Source organism: Entelurus aequoreus, linkage group LG02, assembly GCF_033978785.1.
Source record: "Entelurus aequoreus isolate RoL-2023_Sb linkage group LG02, RoL_Eaeq_v1.1, whole genome shotgun sequence".
Lineage (NCBI taxonomy): Eukaryota > Metazoa > Chordata > Actinopteri > Syngnathiformes > Syngnathidae > Entelurus > Entelurus aequoreus.
This window is the reverse complement of record NC_084732.1, coordinates 57,774,106-57,799,937: the sequence shown is the minus strand read 5'-3', so window position 1 is coordinate 57,799,937 and position 25,832 is coordinate 57,774,106. Positions and strand designations below refer to the sequence as shown.

The 25,832-nt window shown below is 40.0% G+C and overlaps 1 protein-coding gene across 2 annotated transcripts in view; it reads right to left on the bottom strand.

Moving 5' to 3' along the window:
* Positions 1-25,832, bottom strand: part of LOC133636146 (cell migration-inducing and hyaluronan-binding protein-like) — a 324,820-nt gene that overhangs the window by 65,751 nt on the left and 233,237 nt on the right. For both annotated transcript variants that reach the window (XM_062029861.1, XM_062029871.1), the window contains 2 exons: positions 3,914-4,061; positions 2,875-3,066 (listed from right to left, as the gene is read on the bottom strand). In XM_062029861.1, coding sequence (XP_061885845.1) covers positions 2,875-3,066; positions 3,914-4,061 — 340 coding nt within the window. The remainder of the gene's footprint in view (positions 1-2,874; positions 3,067-3,913; positions 4,062-25,832) is intronic.

The following is a 25,832-nucleotide window of genomic DNA, read 5'->3' as shown; positions in this document are numbered from 1 at the left end:
ATATATATATATATGTATATAATAATAAAATAAATATATATATATATATATATATATATATATATATATATATATATATATATATATATATGTATATAATAATAAAATAAAAATATATATATATATATAGCTAGAATTCATTGAAAGTCAAGTATTTATTTTATTCATATATATATATATATATATATATATATATATATATATATATATATATATATATATATATATATATATATATATATATATATATATATATATATATATATATGAAATACTTGAAGTTCAGTGAATTCTAGCTATAAATATACTCCTCCCCTTTAACCCCGTCCCCCGACCCCGCCCACCTCAACAACCCCCCCATCTCCCGATTTCGGAGGTCTCAAGGTTGGCAAGTATGCACTTAACTACTAATCAAACCAGGTCGAAACAAACTGAGCTATTTTGTACATTACCTACTCTACCACACTGACTAATACAGTTGTATCAAACCTGACATTTTAAACATGTCCAACCTTGGCACACACAACTGATGAATAGATCACTGCAAGCTATCTTTAATTTCCTCTGATCCATGCCCATATTTTGCAACTGTCGAACACAAACAACCTCCTGCTTTTGCATAACCTGAGGGTCTTGGAACTCAGTTATTTTCACAGTGTGTTCAAAAATCTGGGGCTGCCAAGTAGCACAAATGCAGCAATCCATTAAATTAATGAATAAATCAGTTGACTGTCACCGGAGAGATCAGGGTGAGTGTCGTACTTTTGGACAGGTACTTCAAAATACAAGAAATAAATGATACATAAATAAATACGTTAGGTTAGTAAGAAAGTACAGTACCAAATAGAATGTTCAGTATACACATCTCTTGTTATTTCTGACTTGTGGTAGTATTTCAATCAGCTGAGAAGGCAGACCTGAAATTCTCATATAAGAGTGTAAATGTACACATAATGATGAAGCAAACTAATAAGTGCTTGTAGCAAATGTCCTGTGCATGTTGACGTCCATATACAGTATTTAATGTTTCAATCAGCATGAATAGACCTATTTAGTAACACAGAAGCATCCAGGATACATGTTAAGACTTTTCCTTGGACTTGAGTCAGTCCAAACACCTTTCTCTGACTCTAGCACAGTACTCTAAGTTGTTTACATCTGGCCTGCGTCGAACTAAAAACATCCCAGTTTGCACACTCACTCCACTTCCGCAGCCATGCCTGGTAAAGTGTACATAATGTGGCATTGCATGGACTTGTATGAAAATATATGCACGCCTTGAAAACATTTTATATTTCGATTACATTTGATGCGCTAAACTCTGTACCATCACAAAGGACAGTTTTTTTTAATGGTAAGCAGTTCATGTGGCCTTTTATCTGGAAAAAGTTTTGACCGATACACAGAAGATGGAAAATGCAAACAGAAAGGCTGAAAAGAGTTCCCTCACAAACCTTCTTGTGTGAAGTACTCTTGTGCCACTAGAATGAGCACATTGCACCGCATGACTTTCCATAACGGGATCCCCCACCTTTTCCATAACACTAGTTACCTCCGGCAGGAGGTGATGTCTTCACCGGGGCTTGTCTGTCTATTTGCTATTTAGTAACATAACTCAAAAAGTTATGGGCGGATTTTCATGAAACTTTCAGAAAATGTTACAAATCCGATAAGACACAAATGATTACCATCTCGATTCAGGAATTTTTTTTCTCGATAATTCTTTACAATTGGGAGATAGGACCTCTCCAAGGACTTTCCTAATTCATAATTCTTACTACTTTTACTTTCATTTCTTGACCGATTCAAGCCATTCCAACATGAAGACCTTTAGCTTATACAGGATATTCCGACTATTTATTTTCCACTTTCCAAGATTCCTGGAATATTTCTCACTTCTATGTGGGGTGGATGTTTCTGACATCTCTCCTCCACCTACCCGATCAAACACACCAACATCTGACAGTTGTTTTTTTCTCTCAAATCCCCCCTCATGCAGTCCATTCACCTCAGATTAGGTCTTCCTCTTTCTCACCTTCACTGTACCTCCATATTCATCACTTTTCTCCCAACGTATGACTCACTCGTCTCTTTCCATCACATGGCCTTTCCACTAAAGTCTTCTTTCTTGTACCTTCTTGGATATCTCCACCACTTCACCCTTCCTTTTACCCTTTCATTTCTGATATTATCCATTGTGGGTACTATACGCATCCATATAAGCAATCTTATCTTTGCCACATCCAACTTCTTCTCTAGCACCTTCTTTATCTGCCATGTATCGGCAGCGTAGATCATTGCTGGTCTTACTACATTCTTATAAACTCTTCCCCTAGACATAACAATGATTCTACGATAGTACATATACATTTTCATCCTCAGCCACCGTCGACACAATATCACACTTTGTTTATTAAACTTACAAGCAAACAATTTCGGACCGTGCACATGCTTCACGATATATCACGTCAGCCAATGATGAGGCTCCTTCGTGGGCTCTGTTCACCCCTCCTTCTCTAAATCCTGTGATTGGATCTGGAGGGGGTGACTGCCAGGAAGACAAATTATTTTGTTTTCCGGGGTTTTATTTACTAAAGTAATTAATTATATGACACAGACAGCATGCAGACGCACGATTGTCACAGAAATAATGACTGTTACGATATTTTGTATGATGCTAAAATGATTTTTTTTTATTCAAAGAATATAACTTAGGTACCCCAGCTTTAAGCAAGTTGCCGCCATAACACCAACAATACAGTTCACAGCTAAAAGACACTTAAAGAATCCCAAATTATGTGTTTCAGATTCAGATATGAAAAAAGCTGAAATCAAATTGAAGTTTTGCTTGATGGTCAGTCAGGTTTTTCTCACCTTGAACTTTAACTTGGTTGGGTGTGCAAGCAGGGCAAGAGAGTAGATGAAACTCCTCCGTCTGATGCATGGAGTAGTCAGTACTGGCCACCACCACCTGATCTCCAGGTAGCCAGCCTACTGGTTGGTCAGCAAGCTCCAGAATTGTGCTGTTGGACGTCATGTCAATGGAAATGGATGCCTGAGGACGAACTACAAGAAGGATATTAAGACTTAGAGCAAGCCGAATGCATATCGGGTTTACAGTCAAATAGTGTACTGGTTTCAACCAAGTTCATGCTACAATTTCGTTTTTAGCGCATGCAAGCGTTGCAATTGTTCTAAATGTTTTTGCTTTTGCATCAAATACCAGAATAGTCATAAAGTGCTACCTCGATTTTAACACACCATACTTTTTGTATTCAACACAAATGCTTACCAAAATATTATTGCCAAACAAATCTCAAGCGTTGGTTACGAAGTCTCTGTGAAATGCATGTATAATGTATATGTATGGATAAGGAGCAAGTGAGGAGCCTGAGGGTCTGGCGGAGGTCTGCGCTCTCCAAGGGTTTTTCTATAGTTATCAATATTATTTTGAGAAAAATTCAAAAATATCAAAATGACTCGAGTGTTCTTTGATCTTCCAGTATGTGACTCTCTAAACAGGATATAAATTGACCACTTAAAGAAAAGTATGAGACAGGCCTCTGGAAGAATGATTAAGTCATTAAAAGTAAATGTTGAGGTCAGCACAGTTCTTGTATCCAATCACGCACAGTCAAATTTCCCTGCAATCAAAATGTGGTATAAAAAGGCATCTGAGGCTTTCTCAGATGATGTATTTACATTATATTCACATATATTTACTGTTTTTGTTGTATATTTCAGGACTGAATGACACGCTGTATCTTAACTTCCAATGGCTTGTTTTCACACTACATCAGTGTAGTCACTTCTTCCTTGGGTTTATCCACATAAAGCAAATGTTTAAAGCAAATTAACCCACTACCTTATATAGTTTAAAATCCACACTGCTGTTCAAAAGGAATACAATTACCCAGTTTTCCACACAGGAAGCGAACTCTGTAGTTGTGGCATAGGCCATGAGTTTGGTCCTTATTGCGGCAGACAAAACCATAACCCTTATCATTTTTGTGGATCACATCCCCTGTCTGGTTAGAAGGTATGCCGTCGTGGGTTTCCGCCTGGAGAGAAAGAACACACAGAGCCTATTATTACTTCTAGCTGTATTTGAAATGTTGAATATTTATCATCTCAACTGTTGTACAATGTTCCCACTAGTAGTTTGATAAATGTAGCATGTTACATTACAGGTTTCCACTTCCTGACTCTTACTGTGGAGTTGTTGCCTCATTCTTTGTTTTGTTTCCTGCAAGATGCCTGACTTTGTGTGAGATCAATCAATCAAATTGTACAAACCCTGTTTCCATATGAGTTGGGAAATTGTGTTAGATGTAAATATAAACGGAATACAATGATTTGCAAATCCTTTTCAACCCATATTCAATTGAATGCACTACAAAGACAAGATATTTGATGTTCAAACTCATAGACTTTATGTTTTTTTTGCAAATAATAATTAACTTAGAATTTCATGGCTGCAACGCGTGCCAAAGTAGTTGGGAACGAGTATGTTCACCACTGTGTTACATGGCCTTTCCTTTTAACAACACTATGTAAACGTTTGGGAACTGAGGAGACACATTTTTCAAGCTTCTCAGGTGGAATTCTTTCCCATTCTTGCTTGATGTACAGCTTAAGTTGTTCAACAGTCCGGGGGTCTCCGTTGTGGTATTTTAGGCTTCATAATGCGCCACACATTTTCAATGGGAGACAGGTCTGGACTACAGGCAGGCCAGTCCAGTACCCGCACTCTTTTATTATGAAGCCACGTTGATGTAACACGTGGCTTGGCATTGTTTTGCTGAAATAAGCAGGGGCGTCCATGGTAACGTTGTTTGGATGGCAACACATGTTGCTCCAAAACCTGTATGTACCTTTCAGCATTAATGCCGCCTTCACAGATGTGTAAGTTACCCATGTCTTGGACACTAATACACCCCCATACCATCACAGATGCTGGCTTTTCAACTTTGGGCCTATAACAATCCGGATGGTTCTTTTCCTCTTGGTACGGAGGACATGACGTCCACAGTTTCCAAAAACAATTTGAAATGTGGACTCGTCAGACCACAGAACACTTTTCCACTTTGTATCAGTCCATCTTAGATGAGCTCAGGCCCAGCGAAGCCGACAACGTTTCTGGGTGTTGTTGATAAACGGTTTTTCGCCTTGCATAGGAGAGTTTTAACTTGCACTTACAGATATAGCGGCCAACTGTAGTTACTGACAGTGGGTTTCTGAAGTGTTCCTGAGCCCATGTTGTGATATCCTTTACACACTGATGTCGTTTGTTGATGCAGTACAGCCTGAGGGATCGAAGGTAACGGGCTTAGCTGCTTACGTGCAGTGATTTCTCCAGATTCTCTGAACCCTTTGATGATATTACGGACGGTAGATGGTGAAATCCCTAAATTCCTTGCAATAGCTGGTTGAGAAAGGTTTTTCTTAAACTGTTCAACAATTTGCTCACACATTTGTTGACAAAGTGGTGACCCTCGCCCCATCCTTGTTTGTGAATGACTGAGCATTTCATGGAATCTACTTTTATACCCAATCATGGCACCCACCTGTTCCCAATTTGCCTGTTCACCTGTGGGATGTTCCAAATAAGTGTTTGATGAGCATTCCTCAACTTTATCAGTATTTATTGCCACCTTTCCCAACTTCTTTGTCACGTGTTGCTGGCATCAAATTCTAAAATTAATGATTATTTGCAAAAAAAAATTTTTTTTATCAGTTTGAACATCAAATATGTTGTCTTTGTAGCATATTCAACTCAATATGGGTTGAAAATGATTTGCAAATCATTGCAGCCCTTTGAGACACTTGTGATTTAGGGCTATATAAATAAACATTGATTGATTGATTGATTGATTCCATTTATATTTACATCTAACACAATTTCCCAACTCATATGGAAAGGGGGTTTGTATTTACATAGCCCTTAAAGTCAGATGAGGTGGTTCGGGCATCTGGTCAGAATGCCCTCGAACGCCTGTTTAGGGCCACGGGGAAGACCCAAGACATGGTGAAGAGACTATGTCTCCCAGCCGGGAATGCCTCGTGATCCCTCAGGAAGAGCTGGACAAAGTAGCTGGGGAGAGGGAAGTCTGGGCTTATCTGCTTAGGCTGCTGCCCCCGCGACCCGACTTAGGATAAGCCGAATAAGATGGATGGATGGATAGCCCTTAATCACTAATGGCTCCAAGAACTTCTCAAACTCACAACAGCATCCCCTGATTTCAACCCGACTAAAAACCAAGACCCAGATGGGAAAAAAGAAGAAACCTTGAGAAGGGGTCACAGATGTTGGGACCCCCTACCAAAGTGACCGGCTAAAATAGATGTCGAGAGGTTACAGTTATTGAATTGTTAGATTAATGAATTGTTAAATTAATATATAAAGTGGGAGTCCAGTACATCAGGAAACCAACAGATAACCATGGGTAGAAATGTATCTTTTTCCAGGCTCATCCAGTCAGCTTCGCAGAGATGTCTATAGCTGTGTATAGAAGAGTGGTCCAAAGCGTGGTCCAACAAGTGGTCCATCTCGGGTCTCAAGTTAGGTTACACCTCCTCCAGACTGGTACCTCTCCAGAAATTATCCTCTCCAGGCAGGTGAGAGGGCCTAAAAAGGGGTGTATTTAAAGGCTAGAGTATATAAATGAGTGTGGGGAGGCGTGGCCGGCAGACCGACAGCGAGGCGGGGCACGCCGGGGCCGACGCCGACGCCGAGATGGCGGCGAAGAGGCGTGGCCGGCGGACCAGCGGCGAGGCGGGGCGCGCCGGGATCGGAGCCGTAATGATCGTCAGTGTGTAAAAGGGCGGCAGCCGTGAACGAGGGGGCAGAAAGAGTTTGAGAACCAGCAGTGGATGCAGCGCGGAAGAGGCAGAAAGCGAGACGAAGACGACGACGTGGCAGGCTGAAAAGCGTACCTAAGAGCGAGCAGGGAAGAAGAGCTGAAAAGCGACCCGACGAGTCTGTGCGTGGTGGTCCATGGAACCTGGACAACAGCGAGAGTCTGTCACAATGAGTTTTAAGGTGGGACTTGAATGCTTCTATTGAGGTAGCATCCCTAACTGTTGCTGGCAGGGCATTCCAGAATACTGGAGCGTGAGTGGAAAACACTTGAGAGCCTGCTGACTTTTTTAGGGGTCTGGGTTCACTTATAAACCAGCGTTTTTAGAACATAGATTTCGAGGCGATACATACGGCACAATACAATCGGAGAGGTAATGTGGTGCTGGACTGTTTAGTATTTTGTACATAAGTAACAAAACCTTAAAACCACACCTGAAGTTTACTGGGAGCCAGTGCAGCTGAGTCAGCATAGGTGTCAGTGTTGCCAACTAAGCGACTTTCCACTCTTGGCAACTCTATTTTGTAAACAGCTACAAGCGACAAATCAAGCCACTTTTTCCGGTGTTATTGGAGACTTTTGTGTATCCCGGAGACTCTAAGGTGAAAGCACTCAGCAGTTACTTTTCTCAGCGAGCAGTGACGAGTGCTGGCGCTCAGCTGGTGCTCACAGAGCGGGAATTGCAGCGGTTCGCGCATGCGCAAATCATTTGCCTTTTATGGTGCGTTTGTCCCATTGTACTAGAAAGTCGGAATTTCCAAGTTCCCGGCCAGAAGTTTTGACTGGAATATTAATTGCAAATGTTTCTTTACTGTCACACTAAATTACTGAATTTGATTTGCCTACTGTACACAGCCTCAGTCACTTACTCACCTTGTCCGTGTGTCTCTCTGTGACAAGAGTTGAACATATAGCAAGCTGGCTCATCATGTCAGTCAGTGTAGAGAGGAAACACACACACCTCCAGACTGAAAATTAAATGCAAATGTGCAAAGCTGCCACTTTTTCCGCTTTAGTTTACAGAGCCAGATGTGAATGTAAATATTTCTTCACTGTCATGTCAAGCTAATATAAATTGCTGCAAAGCCGCAATTGCATCCTTCATGTTAATTAGCCAGTCCTTAAATTTGGTTCATTCGTGGATATTACATGGGGCGGCGCGGCTCGGTTGGTAGAGCGGCCGTGCCAGCAACTTAAGGGTTCCATGTTAGCTAACCACTTACGCCATCTTAGTCACTGCTGTTGTGCCCTTGGGCAAAGACACTTCACTCACCTGCTCCCAATGCCACCCACACTACTTAAAATGTAGCTTAAAGATGTAGATAATGGGTTTCACTATGTAAAGTGCTTTAAGTCTCTAGGGAAAAGCGCTATATAAATATAATTCACTTCACAACCGTCCATTGTTTTGATTAAATTTAACAATGCGGAAAACAAAATTGGTTTAGAAAACAACAAGAATCAAAAGACAAAAGTAAATTTGTAGTTCTAATCATCCATCCATCCATTTTCTACCGCTTATTCCCTTCGGGGTCGCGGGGGGCGCTGGAGCCTATCTCAGCTACAATCGGGCGGAAGGAGGGGTACACCCTGGATAAGTCGCCACCTCATCACAGGGCCAACACAGATAGACAGACAACATTCACACTCACATTCACACACTAGGGACAATTTAGTGTTACCAATCAACCTATCCCCAGGTGCATGTCTTTGGAGGTGGGAGGAAGCTGGAGTACCCGGAGGGAACCCACACAGTCACGGGGAGAACATGCAAACTCCACACAGAAAGATCCCGAGCCTGGGATTGAACTCAGGACTACTCAGGACCTTCGTATTATAAGGCAGGCGCACTAACCCCATTGCAATAGATTATGCAAATGAAGTGATCATCTAGCAACTTTTAGGACAGCCAATAGCTACTTTCCAGGCTGAGGAGTTGGCAAAATGAATAGGCGTAATATGAGCACATTTTCTTGTCCTAGTCAAAAGTCTAACAGACGCATTTTTACTAACTGCAATCTTTTATTGCTGGACATGGGGAGATCCGAAATTAATATGTTCCAGTAATCAAGACGAGACATAACAAACACATGTACAATGATCTCGAATGAAATATTGTGGTGATAAAGGAAGGGTGTTTTAGTGACATTCTTTATGTGCAGCTCAAACGAGAGAGTTAGGTCAAAATAATACAGAGATGTTGTGCAGAGTTGCTGTGGACAATTGTTTTATTGTCGAATGTCATAGTGGTATCCTTAAACAAGTGCCTGTGTCTAGCAGGACCGATAGTCAACATCTCCATTTTCGTAGCGTTAATATGCAGAAAGTTGCTGGACATCCGTTATTTAACTTCATTTAGACACGCCTCCAGATGACTACAATCTGGCGTGTTGGTCAGCTTTAGGGGCATGTAGAGTTGGATGTCATCAATAAAAATGTGAAAGCTAACACCATGTTTGTGTATGAAGATGATATGTTGAAAAGTATAGGGCCAAAAACCGATTCTTGTGGTACTCGGCAGGTGACCTTAACATACTCAGAGATCACAGAGTTATGGAATACACAGTATGTCCTTTCAGTGAAATAAGAGCTAATCCAAGAAGATGCTAAATCTGACATACCGATTTGATGCGACCAAAGGCTATGTTCACACTGAAGGATAGGATGTCCAATTCTAATTTGTTTGTCAAATCCAATCTTTATCGTGGCCGTTCACATTACAAACACAACAATAAGGATTTCTAATGTAAATGCAATCTGACCTGACAGTTCTTCATGACATTGCACGCACTGCAGTGAATACAGAAGTAAAAATGGCTTCAACTCTAGTCGTCTCAGCACTGGCACCTTTCTGGCAATTTCAAGGATTTTGTGCAATCAACGTCAACATTTTCTGAAATAAATTATTGCGCGTAGAAAATTAAGAAGGAATAGGACAAATATTTTGCCACTAACAGTTGTACAGGATATTTTGCTTCGATGTCTGCTTGAAGCGTGTCTGTGGGCGAGCAGTCGGAGACGTGAGTTCGTATAACATATTATTTTCACCAGAGTTCTGCTCTGTTGTCAACTATTTATTTTGTAACATGTCTATTGATGAATATATGTAGCAGGTATATAATATATATGTTATGCATTCCACCAAAATTCCCTCACGTTTCATTTAATTGCTCTATTGTATTCATCACACTTTTATTTAGTAATTTTTTCAGCAAATAGTTCGTTTTGGGAGCATTTGTCATTTTATTTTGAAGTCCTACCTTCTTCCGGTAGTGACGTTGTCTTCCTCACTTGCTGTTGAGACATGCCGTGAGGAGGTGAGTGTTTTTCTCTGCTCTCGTGTTTTAAAGAGAATGTAACTGTGAAACGAGGTTATAAGTTACTCTTGTGCTGCTAATGTTGCTGACATGTTCATGTACACTTGTTTTGCTCAGAGTTTGAGTGTGTCAGCAAACGTTTTGCTAGTGTACTGTTCGGTAGCACTTCTCACTCACACACAGTGGCTGCTGCACTTCATTGAAGTTTTCCCCCCATTTTAGACTGGTGTGCTGCAGACTCGTGTGTTAATGCTGCTGCATTATTTCCTGTGTATTTCATACAGGTATGTTTCTGTTACTCCCAAAACTTGATTCTATTTGTCTGTACTGTTTTAATTTATTGTTTATTTTCCTATTGTATAAAATATTTGACTGTGGTGTATTCATGTTCAGTATATTTTTTATTGTGATGTATAGGTTTTGTGACATTTGTGAATGTTTCATATAGCATTTCTGGTCATTTAAACTCACTTGCTTTTGAGACATGCCATGAGGAGACTGGTGTGCTGCAGACTCGTGTGTTAATGCTGCTGCATTATTTCCTGTGTATTTCATACAGCAATAAATACGCCACCTGTTTCGGCTAAAGGTAACCACCGAGTCCCCTTGTCTTCAAAGCAACACCAGCAATACACAACGCAGACTCGATCCGGCTACATATATATGACACTCACCACTTTTTGAGAATTTTCTGGTCGGATGAATGCGACCTGAGTGAGGGAGCGTTTACATTAAGGACGCATCGCACGTACAGTATGTCCGATTTACATCCAAATACAAGACTGCTTTGAGACTACAGACTGGGAAGTACTGTGTAAGCCTCACGGGACAGATATCAACAAAATCACAGACTGCATCACTGAGTACATCAATTTCTGTGAGGACTCCATCATCCCGACAAAAACTGTCCACTGTTACCCAAATAACAAGCCCTGGATCACCAGCCAGCTAAAGGTGCTGCTAAATAAAAAGAAGTGAGCCTTCAGATCCGGTGATCGGGACGAGTTGAAGAGGATTCAATGGCAGCTCAGAGTTAATCTTCAAGAAGGGAAAGATGCCTATAGAAGGAAGCTTGAAGCTAAACTCCAACAAAACAACACTCGTGAGGTTTGGAAAGGTATGAAGGCCATCACAGGCTTCAACAATAAAGCCAAACTGCTGGTTGGGGGTGCAGATAGAGCCAACGAGCTGAATTTGTTTTTCAACAGATTTAGCAACGCACCCCTTACTGGCCCTCCCCCCACTACTCCTGTTCTCACACCTCCACCTCCCCCTCTTTTACCTGCCACAGCCGTTTTTTTCCCCCCTCTCCCCTCCCCCACTTCCACCCCCACTGAGAAAGCCAGCCCGGTGTGTCTGACACCTGGACTTGTAAGACGGCAGCTGGAGAAAGTCAATCCAGCTAAGTCAGCAGGCCCTGACCGAGTCAACCCCTGGGTCCTGAAGACTTGCGCTGCTCAGCTAACTGGGATCCTGCACTTCATCTTCAACCTGAGTCTGAAGCTAGAACGGATACCAGTGCTATGGAAAACATCCAGCATAGTGCCGGTGCCCAAGAAGCCCATCCCATCGAGCTCAAATGACTTCAGACCTATTGCCCTGACGTCCCAGGTCATGAAGGTCCTCGAGAGACTTGTGCTGGATCAGCTGAGGCCACTGGTGGCTCCTTCCCTGGATCCTCTACAGTTTGCATATCAGCCCCATGTAGGAGTGGACGATGCTGTTATCTACCTGCTGCATCATGCTCACTCTCACCTGGATGGTGGGAAGGGCACTGTGAGGATCATGTTTTTTGATTTCTCCAGTGCCTTTAACACCATTCAGCCAAATCTGATGAGTGACAAGTTGCTCGGATGGGTGTCAGTTCATCCATTGTCTCCTGGATCACTGATTACTTGTCTGACAGGCCCCAGTTTGTGCGACTGGGGAGCTCCGTGTCGGATACTGTGGTCAGTGGTGTAGGTGCTCCACAGGGGACCGTCCTGTCTCCTTTCCTGTTCACACCTCAGACTTCCAGTTTAGTTCCAGGTCCTGCCACCTGCAGAAATACTCTGACGACTCTGCTGTGGTCGGGTGTATCGGAGAGGGACGGGAATTGGAGTACAGGACACTGATCGCTGACTTTGTGGAGTGGTCTCAGGCGAACCATCTGGTCCTTAATGTGGACAAGACCAAGGAGCTGGTCATCGACTTCAGGAAGAGAGTGACCCCGGTGGAGCCCATCAAGATCCAGGGCCGGGAGGTGGCAGTGGTGGAGCAGTACAAGTACCTGGGAGTCCACTTGAACAGCAGACTGGACTGGAAGGACAACTGCAAAGCTGTTTACAAGAAGGGCATGAGCAGACTCTTTTTCCTGAGGAAGCTTAGGTCATTCAATGTGTGCAGCAAGCTGTTGGAGATCTTTTATCAGTCTGTTGTGGCCAGTGCACTGTACTTCGCAGTGGTTTGTTGGGGGAGCAGCACCAGCAAAAGGGACTCAAACCGGATTGATAATCTGATCCGGAAAGCCGGCCAAACTATTGGCACGCAATTGGAGGCGTTTGTGTCAGTGAGGGACAGGAGGACACTGGACAAACTGCTGGCCATCATGGACAATCCTTCCCACCCATTCCACCTGACAATTAAGGGACAGCGGAGTTCATACTCCAACAGGCTCCTTCAACTTCCTTCCCGCACTGTGCGATTCAAGAACTCCTTCATTCCACACTCCATCCAGCTGTATAATCACTCGCCATACAGCAATAGATGACATCTGCCTATTACCTGACACCTGACATGTTAGCTACTTCTCTTTGTTTATAATGTCTATTTTCTATTTCCTGCTGGACCTACTCTCCATTTTATGCTGCTGCTGTCATATAGACTGTATATACTGTAATATTGGACATGGTCATTGCTTTATATTGTATATATGTTATAGACATAATATAATATATCTGTATATAAATTACTCTGTACACATATTATGTATATATTCGTATATATGTTAAATTTTTTATAGCTATATTAGTCTATTTATACCTGCATTGTCCTTTCCATCATTGTAACTGAGCTACTGTGTTGAACAATTTCCCTTGTGGATCATTAAAGAAGTCTAAGGCCTGGGTCAATTATGAAAAAAATGGGAATTGCACTGTTCACACTGTAATGAAAAAACAGATACAGGTCGCATATGGGCAAAAAAAAATCGGAATTGACCTGTAGTGTGAAAAAGGCCTAAAAGAATGTTCGAAGGCAGTACTGAGCTCAAGCAGTAGCAACATAAATGCTGCATCGACATCCCAACAAATCATTAGTACCTTTTGCTAGGGCCGTCTTAGTATAGTGATTTGTCCTAAAACCCAACCGAAGAAGTTCAAATTAATAGTTAGATGCCAAGTGTTCATTTAGCTGCTGTGCAACCGTTTTTTCAAGGATCTTTTTAGATAAATGGGAGATGTGACACCGGCCAGTGTTTCAGAAGGAAGTCAGGGTCGGGGTTTGGTCTTTTAAAGAGAGGATGAATAACCGCTGTTTTGAATTTTTAGGGAAGAGTACCAGAGGAGAGTTATTAGTTCAAATGATTTAGCACTGAGGGTCCTAGTATGAAAAACAGCTCCTTGATGAGTTTCCCAGGAAGTGGGTCGAGTAGACATGATGCTTGTTTTGTCCCATTAACGAGCTATGAGAGTTCGTCTAGCATTACATCCTCAAAATGAGAGAGAATATTTTGGAGAGTATTTGCTCTCAGTATACCTCACACCCCACCAATGATTACATTTTTTGGGTCAACTTTTTCTTCTTCTTTAGTGAGCTTTTTTACTTTCATGACGTCTCCCAAGTAAGTGTGAGGCAGACTCTTCTGATTGCAGTACGCCAACGGAAATTTTACGGGCAGTTAAATCAGACAAGGTAAAAAGGTAGGAAGCAACATTGGTTACATGAAAGTTAAAGATGCTATCTTAGAAAATGGGAAAGAAACCGTTTCTGTGAAATTGATAGTGAAAACAAAGCAGCGTAGTGGTCTCATTGCTGACGTACTGCATAACAGTGTGGTACGCCAGCTGCACTGAAGCAGACAAAAAGGTGATTCAGAGGGTCATAAAGTCTGCACAAAAAAATCATCGGCTGCCCCCTCCCCTCCCTGAAAGATTTACACAACTCCCGCTGTCTCAACAGAGCAAAAAGCATCACCAAGGACAGCACACACCCTGGCTTCCACCGTTCGACCTGCTACCATCGGGCAGGCGCTACAGGTGCATCAGAGCCAGAACAAACAGGCTCAGAGACAACTTCTTTCCCAGAGCTGTCACCATCTTGAACTCTAACTTATAATAATAATTCACTCCTATACAAAATCCTACCCTAATACCCTACTGTGCAATATTACCCTTCGAGTGCAATACATCCGACACTGATTGTTATTTATTACTCCGGTACTCTTGTCTTGTTCTGTATATTGTACAGTATCTTGTATTTTGTATTTCTACAGTGTTTTGTATATTGTACAGGATTGCTTATTATTTTTATTGGATAGTAGTCTGTTTATTTCAATTGTTAGTTTTTTTCTTTATTACCTCTTGTGTAATTTATTTTTACCCCATATTTCTTCCCACTACCGCACCTTAAGTTGGAGTCCTTAATCTCGTTGTATGCAACTATAATGACAATAAAGTCCATTCTATTCTATTCTATTTCCGGTCCCTCCCTCCGTTGCAACACCGACAACCACAGGAATAAAAAGTGTTGAATTGTTTATTTATTTCTTGTACAGTAGTTCATGTCTTTATGACTGAATTGTATATTGTTTTATATTATTATATTTTATTAATGTATTTTATTACATTCATATTGTCAATAGTCAATTACAAAAAATACTGGGGATGACACGGCCACAGTGGGCTGTGTGGAGAGAGGATGACATGAGGAGTACAAACATACTTGCCAACCCTCCCGAATTTTCCGTCTCCCGAAAATCTCCCGTACAACCATTCTCCAGAATTTCTCCCGATTTCCAGCCAGACTTAAGGCACGCCCCCTCCAGGTCCGTGCGCACCTGAGTGACGACAGCCTGTCGTCACGTCCGCTTTTCCTTCATATAAACAGCGTGCCGGCCCAGTCACGTTATAACATCTACGGCTTTTGGAGAGTGCACAACTGCACACACAACAAGAAGAAAACGAAGCAGAAGAACGAAGAAGAGACAGTCATGGCGACGACGAGTGACAGAGAATCGAACGAGGATGGACAATTCAACCCTAAACTCACTCCTTTCCAATTTGCAAATTAAATTTCACAGATGCTGCCCATACCTATGTTCCTTCAAAGGCTGTGTTACTGGCTGCAAAGCATTGCACTTTCAAATACAACAATAAGTAGAGGAGTGTTATGTGTGTGTATATGTGTAAATAAATGAACACTGAAATTCAAGTATTTATTTTATATATATATATATATATATATATATATATATATATATATATATATATATATATATATATATATATATATATATATATATATATATATATATGTTTTATATATATATATATATATATATATATAGCTAGAATTCACTGAAAGTCAAGTATTTATTTTATTTATATATATATATATATATATATATATATATATATATATATATATATATATATATATATATATAATATATATATATATATATATATATATATATATATATATATATATATATATATATATATATATATATATATATATATATATATATATATATATATATATATATATATATATATATATATATAAGAAATACTTGAATTTCAGTGAATTCTAGCTATAATTGTACTCCTCCCCCCTTAACCCCGCCCCCCAAAAAATGTCCAGAATTCGGAGGTCTCAAGGTTGGCAAGTATGAGTACGGAGCACTGGTGGATAACTTTGTAAAGCGGTGTAGGATAATCATCTGCAGCTGAATGTGGAAAAAAGTAAGGAGATGGTCGTCAACGCCAATGTCTATCGTTGCAGAGATGTAGCAGTTAACATCATATAAATACCTCGGTGTTAACTAGGACTGCAAGCTTGAGTGGTCTACAAACACTGCGGTACTTTACAAAAAGGGCCTCAGCCGACTGCATTTCCTCAAAAGACTGAGGTCATTTAATGTCTGACACAAAACGCTCAACATTTTTTACCAGTTAGTTGTGGCCAGCGCCATCTTCTTTGCTGCGGTGTGTTGGGGAACTGGAGTGAAAGTAGAGGACAAAAACAAGCTGGGACAGATCATCAAAAAGCCTGTATTAGTTGTGGGCATCAAGCTGGCTACACTAGAGGATGCTATAAGAGGCAAAACTTTGAGCAAGATCAGGGCCATTATGAGAAATGCCTCTCACCTCCTCTACAGCACTCTGGACTGTCTGAAGAGCGGCCGCAGTGACAGACTCTTGCAACTCAAATGTCAGAGTGAGCGCTACAGCAAGTCCTTTCTGCTTGAAGCTGTCAGACCATAATTCACATGTAGCTTTCAGAAAAATCATACACTGATTTTATTTCTTTTAACTACTTTCTTAGAAGTCACCCAAGAGCTTCTTCAAAAATGTATATAAATGGAAAAATTGGGGGAACAAAATATATTTTTTGTTTTAATATGGTTTCTGTAGGAGGACTAACATGATACAAATCTTCCTAATTGTTAGAAATCCCACTGTTTACATTAAACATACTTCAATGATGTGAGTATTTGGCGAGCACTGTTTTGTCCTACTCACTTCAGCGGCCCTTGAACTAACCATAGCTTGTTTACAACTATGTACAACTTTCTCCGAAGCTGCCTTCTTTGTCTCATTTTGTCCACCAACGTTTTATGCTGTGCGTGAATGCACAAAGTTGAGCTTTGTTGATATTATTGACTTGTTGGAGTGCCAATCAGGCAAATTTTGGTCACTGCAGGACTGCAAGCTAATCGATGCTAACATGCTATTTAGGCTACCTGTATGTACATATTATATCCTTATGCCTCCTTTGTAGGCATATTTGAGCTCATTTAATTTCATTTACATGTGTTCTCTGTGTATTTAATTTATATTTGAATGTCTCGTGACATCTTATCTGTATGTAATAGTGGCTGCATTTCTGATAGTTGTTTATGTGCCGGTACCGACAACAGCAAACCTTACCCAGCTTGCAAAGATTGTAATAAATCGATTAGAAGAAGACAGCCTGCCGTTTCCTTTAACTTGGACATACGCATCTATAACTTTGGCCATTCTAAGCCAGTAATTTCCAGGAGTTATCTCACCCTCTGAGAATCCTCCATTTTACCCATGTTTTCCAATGTTGTAACAATGTGTAGAATAAATATTACATTTCAACATTTCTGTCAATGAACATTTGCATCAGCCGGCGACACATAGTCATTTTGACAGTACTGTAGGCCAGTGGTTCTCATATGGGAGTACGCGTACGCCTGGGGGTACTTGAAGGTATGCCAAGGGGTACGTGAGATTTTTTAAAAATATTCTAAAAATAGCAACAATTCAAAAATCCTTTATAAATATATTTATTGAATAATACTTCAACAAAATATGAACGTAAGTTCATAAACTGAACATCAAATCAAGTGGGCTATTCCTATCATTACCATAAACCCAGAGTTTCCCCCATGTCATGATGGTTTGACCCTCACTAAAATGTCCGTCAAAAAGAACTGTGAAAAGAAATGCAACAACGCAATATTCAGTGTTGACAGCTAGATTTTTTGTGGACATGTTCCATAAATATTGATGTTAAAGATTTCTTTTTTTGTGAAGAAATGTTTAGAATTAAGTTCATGAATCCAGATGGATCTCTATTACAATCCCCAAAGAGGGCACTTTAAGTTGTGTAGAAATATTTATTTATAATTGAATCACTTGTTTATTTTTCAACATTTTTTAGTTATTTGTATATCTTTTTTTTCCAAATAGTTCAAGAAAGACCACTACAAATGAGCAATATTGTGCACTGTTATACAATTTAATAAATCAGAAACTGATGACGTAGTGCTGTATTTTACTTCTTTATCTCTTCTTTTCAACCAAAAATGCTTTGCTCTGATTAGGGGGTACTTGAATCAAAAAAAATGTTCACAGGGGGTACATCACTGAATAAAGGTTGAGAACCACTGCTGTAGGCTAATATAGACATTTCATTGGTTTCTTTCATAATAAGACTAATATACACTTTTAATTTTTTGCGTCTCCAGATAGATTTTTTTTTTGGTATTTTTGGTCCAATACGGCTTTTTCAAAATTTTGGGTTGCCGACCCATGGTATAGATGATAGAATGTCAACATAGGTGATATGAATGTCAATATACATAGATGATAGAACATCAATATAGATGATATAACGTCAACTTACTGTAGGTAATATAATCTCAATATAAAGAATAGAACATCAATATAGATAATATTAGGTCAATATAGATCAGGGGTATCCAAATCTTTTGACTGGGGTGCCACATTGGGCAGAATTTTTTTTATCCAGGGGCCGAAAGTCGAATGTATGCAAATTAACCATATACGTACACACATAAATATACACATATATATGTGTGTCTGTGCATATTATAATAATATAATGGATATATAATTATTAATTATTATAATTGAATATCAAAAGTAGGAGAAAGCTCAACTCCTACCTTGTTTACTTCCGTGACGACCTCTTTAAAGCAGCTAAAAGTCAAACATGAAAAAGTGTGGCGAGAGTGTTTTGCTTCTTTTTCCACCCACCTCCAAAGACATGCACCTGGGGATAGGTTGATTGGCAACACTAAATTGGCCCTAGTGTGTGAATGTGAGTGTGAATGTTGTCTATCTGTGTTGGCCCTGCGATGAGGTGGCGACTTGTCCAGGGTGTACCCCGCCTTCCGCCCGATTGTAACTGAGATAGGCTGCAGCGCCCCCGTAACCCGGAAGGGAATAAGCAGTAGAAAATGGATGGACGGATGGATGGATGGATGTAAATGGGTGTCATTTAAAATGTTTTATGGTTGTTAGGATTGGGTCGTATAAGCATTTGGCCCGGGGGCCGTGATTTGTACACCCCTGTTATGGAACATCAGTATAGATGATAGAACGTCAACATAGGTGATATGTATGTCAGTATAGATGATAGACCATAAATATACAGTAGACTATATCATGTCAAGTGTATTGGAGGTAGCTGGCCCAAGAAGGGTGTAATAGGGTATAGTAATTGTGGGCTGCAATTACTGCACACAAAAACTATGAAGGTAAGTAGAGGGCGACAAACCACATGGACTGTGAGTTTGAGAACCCTGGGATAAAACATCAATATAGATTATAGCACTTTAATATAAATAAAACATCAATGGAGATGATACACTAATAATCTTCTTTTGCTGGAGTAATTTACACCATTTAAGTATGTATATGCAGTTTGAAAACTGGCCTTTCGACCCAACTTGAAACAGTGTCTGCGCTGCCATATCATCATGCTGCCTCTCCTACGCTGCACATGAATATGTCGAGCCAGCGCTCCTGATGCATTGTTATGTACAAAACTCAAAAACCAGTGAAGTTGTCATGTTGTGTAAATCGTAAATAAAAACATAATACAATGTTTTGCAAATCCTTTTCAAACTATATTCAATTGAATATACTGCAAAGACAAGATACTTAACGTTCGGACTGGTACATTTTGTTATTTTTTGCAAATATTAGCTCATATGGAATTTGATGCCTGCAGCATGTTTCAAAAAAGCTGGCACAAGTGGCAAAAAAGACTGAAAAAGTTGAGGAAAGCTCATCAAACACTTATCTGGAACATCCCACAGGTGAACGGGCTAATTGGGAACAGGTGGGTGCCATGATTGGGTATAAAAGCAGCTTCCATGAAATGCTCAGTCATTCATAAACAAGGATGGGCCGAGGGTCACTACTTTGTGAAGAAATGCACGAGCAAATTGTCCAACAGTTTAAGAACAACATTTCTCAACAAGCTATTGCAAGGAATTTAGGGATTTCACCATCTACGGTCTGTAGTATCATCAAAAGGTTCAGAAAATCTGGAGAAATCACTGCACGTAAGCGGCAAGGCCGAAAACCAACATTGAATGCCCGTGACCTTAGATCCCTCAGGCGGTACTGCATCAAAAACCGACATCAGTGTGTAAAGGATATCACCACATGGGCTCAGGAACACTTCAGAAAACCACTGTCAGTAACTACAGTTTGTTGCTACATCTGTAAGTGCAAGTTAAAACTCTACTATGCAAAGCGAAAGCCATTTATCAACAACACCCAGAAACGCTGCCGGCTTCACTGGACGCGAGCTCATCTAAGATGAACTGATGCAAAGTGTAAAAGTGTTCTGTGGTCTGACGAGTCCACAAATCAAATTGTTTTGGGAAATTGTGGACGTCGTGTCCTCCTAACAAAAGAGGAAAATAACTATCCGGACTGTTATAGGCGCCAAGTTCAAAAGCCAGCATCTGTGATGGTATGGGGGGTGTATTAGTGCCCAAGGCATGGGTAACTTACACATCTGTGAAAGCATCATTAATGCTGAAAAGTTCATACAGGTTTTGGAGCAACACATGTTGCCACACAAGCAACGTCTTTTTAATGGACGCCCCTGCTTATTTCAGCAAGACAATGCAAAGCCACATTCTGCACGTGTTACAACAGTGTGGCTTCATAGTAAAAGAGTGCAGGTACTAGACTGGCCTGCCAGTAGTCCAGACCTGTCTCCCATATTGAAAATGTGTGGCGTATTATGAAGTGTAAAATACAACAACGGAGATCCCGGACTGTTGAACAACTTAAGCTGTACATCAAGCAAGAATGGGAAATAATTCCACCTGAAAAGCTTCAAAAATTGGTCTCCTCAGTTCCCAAACATTTACTCAGTGTTGTTAAAAGGAAAGGTCATGTAACACAGTGGTAAAAATGCCCCTGTGCAAACTTTCCTGCAATGTGTTGCTGCCATTAAATTCTAAGTTAATGATTGTTTGGAAAAACCATTACGTTTCTCAGTTCGAACATTAAATATCTTGTCTTTGCAGTCTATTCAATTGAATATAAGTTGAAAAGGATTTGCAAATCATTGTATTCTGTTTTTATTTACGATTTACACAATGTGCCAACTTCACTGGTTTTGTAAAAGGAGGCAAGCATTGACGTGCAATGCCTTATGGAGGTTTGCATGATCTATATGCAAAGCGGCCATTAAAAAGAGCTGCTGTTTTGCCAAAGGGGTTGGATGCAAAGTAGTACGACTTGCTGCTTACCTTTGATGGAAGGCAAACAGCTGCGGACTTCTAGAGCAATTGTGTCATACACCAGCAGCACAGAGATGGCAGGCCGGCGTAGTGTTGACAACCATCAATGTCTGCATTAGTTTAATGTGCTAGAACCAACAGTAATTATTACACGAGGAGATGATTCACTATATTAGGTTCACAAGAAGAGACAAGATGAGATTTTAGCATAAATTTGAGGCAGAAGCGCTGCGTATGACATGGACAATTCCAAGGACCCCTGATTGGAAGGTGTTGAGTGTGTGTGTGTGTCTGTGTGTGTGTGTGTGTGTGTGTGTGTGTGTGTGTGTGTGTGTGTGTGTGTGTGTGTGTGTGTGTGTGTGTGTGTGTGTGTGTGTGTGTGTGTGTGTGTGCGTGAATTACTGACAGAACCCCTGTTTTAAGAAAACTACCATGACTAGCTATACACCTGGACAAGGATGTTTTAATTTAGCTGTATCGCAAAACAATGCAGGTGCCCTTTAATGTCTTTTCTAAATTTGCATGTATTATTTACACTTTTATTTGTTGAGCTTGTTTCCAAAAACAGTATATACTAGGCCGCAAGGTAACCTAGGGTTAGCACGTAGGCCTCATAGTCAAGAGATCTGGACTCGACTCTCCTTTTGGTCATCTCTATGTGGAGTTTGCATGTTCTCCCCGTGCGTGTCTGCCTGCACTAAAAACTACAACATGGCTGGCGGGAAGAAAACTCATTTGAAGTATAGGCATGTAAATAAGACCGGCCACAAAAAGGCGGATCCTGAAAATGAGAAAATGGCTTGAAGATGGTCTGTAAAACATATCAATGCAAATTTTTGACCAAAGAACTACCACTACATGTTATGTAGACCAAAAGGAAGTGTTTACATGTAGAAAAAATATCATAATATGACCCCTTGAGTCTTAATAAAGTCAACTTGATGTTCCAGGTAATCTTATTTTCAGTGAAGTTTTAAGATAGGCAAATATAAGCTTTGGCTTCAGCCTATTCCTTTTTCGGTCATGCTTTTTCTTTTCTTTTCTTTTCCTTTTGTGTGTAAATGTGTATGATTGTTATATATGTATAGTCTGTACTCTTAAACTGTTCATACAAAATGGTTAATGGTTGATTATATGACCGAAATAAACTTATTTCATTCATTCATTCATTCAACTATGTTTGCAGTGCAAGGTGCAATGAAGTTGCTGTCATTATCTTGTAAAGACCACATTAATAATTTGTATGCTCAGCTGGAAATCATTTTTATGTATGCCATTCATGTGCAGAGCACAGACCTTTTACATTATACATCATATAAAATATATCATATCAGTTAATACACTCAAACAGTATCTTAAGTGGGTGTGCATTTAAGCAAGGTGTGTTTTAAAGAGGAAATGCACTTTTTTTTTGTAATGTTGCCTATCGTTCACAATCCAATCACACATATGTTTTTTTCTGGCATTTTATTTGTAATAATTGCTTTGTTAGGTGGCTACCAATGCTGCTAATGTGAGCAATCTATTCTGCATCTATATCCCTCTAAAATGCATCCAAAAACCGCCAACAGTACCTCAGTTACATACTGTAACCAAGCTGGAGCGACATTGTTACTGTAAGCGCAAACATTGAGGTGCTGTTTTTGTAGCGTAGTAAAACATAGCTTTGCAACGGCATGCTACAGCATTAGCCGTAAGCTAGTTTCTTTGTCAGCAGCTGAATGGCTTTTGAGATTGTAATGCACAACACAATGCGACAGGACACTGTCCGAAAAACATGAACAATCATATTACAGTAGCTGTAAAGTATTAGCCGCCATTTCATGTTTTGTTTGTACACAGCTAGCTCGACAGTGTATGTTATTGTAATAACAAGCATGATGTGCTGCATGTATCATGACCAATACTATAGTGACTTAGTCGTTCAATGTTCGCTTGGTCAAGCTGGTCAGGTTCGTTTCCAGTTGATTTTGGGTAGGTGGAAAAAGGTTTTACCACTACAGGGTTTGTTAGCACAAACAGTTGGTCTTTTGTTGCTTTGCAGTTTATTTAAGCACTGTCCTCCTCGTCAGATACAAAAACCCTTTCCATTTATAATAAAAAATTGTGCCACTCAGTGCAGCAGAAGCACTCCATTTCTGTTGGCATAGCTTGGCTCCAAGCTCCACATTTACAACACCAAGGCATGCCCGTACTGACTCCCTCGGCTTTCGTCTGCTCCTACGTTTCACCCTCTCTCCAAACTCGCTAAGCTTCTATCACCAGGAGTTCATAATCAGCAGTGTTGGGTTAGTTACTGCAAACAAGTAACTAGTTACTTTATTTCAAAAGTAACTCAGTTACTAACTCAGTTACTTACACCAATAAGTAATCAGTTATTGTGAAAAGTAACTATTTAGTTACTATATATATATATATATATATATATATATATATATATATATATATATATATATATATATATATATATATATATATATATATATATATATATATATATATATATATATATATATATATATATATATATATATATATATATATTTATTTTTAACGCCCCCTTTAATGCACTTTTAGCCTTTATTTCAGTACTGTTATTGCACTGGAGAATAATACAATCTGTTGATCAACTTGACATGCATTTGCATCACTGAACTCTGCTAAGCAATGTGGTCTACGTACAACACACAAAGACAAAGATATGTTTCAAAGGGCCAATTTGTTTCAGGCCAGAACAAATTGACAAAACTATTTTAAATAGCTGCAACATAACATACGTAAGTAACAAACAGCATAATAACAACATAGCTGTAAACCAAGAAAGGCACACACTACAAACACAAAGCCTAACCAGGCGTTTTTTTCTCTCAAGGAATTCTGAAATAAAATCATGTCTGAAGCCCAGAACACTCTACACATTTCCCCAGTTTTAGTTTAGAGATAAGGAAAGATTGGCCTGGACCACTAGCATCCCTCTTTATGTTTGTGAACTTCATAGTCTATACATTTAGAGTGATGTGATAGTCAAACACTCTAGAAGTCCAGAATGAAAGAGCAACAGTATATAAGAGAATTGAGTGTGTGTACCTTCAGTGCGAAGTGCCTCGTTAAAATCCAGCCGCTGTTGCTTAGGAGGTGAAGTGTGTCTCTCTTTACTAGCTTTGTCGAAGCATGTTGCTTTTGTAGCGGTTTCAGCCGATTTGAATTGCTAGGATAGGGTCTTTGATCCAAGACACAACTTACATTTAACTAAAATGTTCTTTTCTATGTGGTCGACAAAAGAAAAGTAGTGAGAATATCTCCACGTTAAGAAACTCGGCTTCGCCATGACGTCTTGTTAGTAAAAACAGACACGCCCCCCCACCCCCCCACCCCCACCCCGCACACACACACACACACATACATACACACATACAATGCGCAGCGCGCCTCTTCCTTGTCGCCTCTTCCGCAGCGCTCCAATAAAACACACTCAGATCTTCTCAGTTTCTAGCCGATACTACATAAAAAAATAACGTAAAATAACACAGTAACGCATCATGTAGTAATGGTAACTGAGTTACTGAATATAAAAAATAATGCGTTCGATTACTAGTTACCGCCAAAAGTAACGGCGTTACAGTAATGCGTTACTTGTCCCAAAACTGATAATCAGTATATCCAGGTTAAAAAGATAAGATTGGGAATCCCAATTTGTCAAAAAATGGCCATCTTCATCGTCTATACCCAAATGTGCCATGATTAGCAAACACACGTTTGTTGTCGTAAATAGGAACACATACGTTGTTGGCGGATGTAGGAAGTACGCTGCAATGGGCATTGAAATAAATGCGCCCAGGAAATAAGTTCCGGTAATGCTTAAAATGACCAAAATACGATAAAAATGTTGTACACATTACAAATTGCTGTAAACGTGTCTGTTATTACGTTATAATACTGTACACTTACAGAGTTTATATAAAACGTTGATGGAGGGTTTTAAAGTTGTTTTAGAAGGCTTTAAAAGTAACATGAGGGACTGCCACAACACGACACCTGTCAGCGGATGCTATCTTACTTCAAAGCAACTTTATGGATTATCATATTACTTCAATGTTTAATTGTTTTAAGTGCAATAATATTGGGCTGTGGATGACTGGATTACTAGGACAGTTGATGAAGAAAATGTTGTCAGTTTTGTCACTGACAGTTTAGTTATGTTTTGTTTTTTCCTCTGTTTGTCTTTATTTCCTGTCAGCGCTCTTATTTTGGTCGTTTCCTGCTTTTTTCCCTGAGCGCTGTTTCTCCTCAGCTGCGGCTGATTGGCACCTGGCCACACCTGGTGTTAATCAGCCGGCTGCTATTTAAACCTGCTCTGCCCTCCAGTCAGTGCTGGAGTATTGTCATTGTCATTGTCGCTGTCTGCGGTAA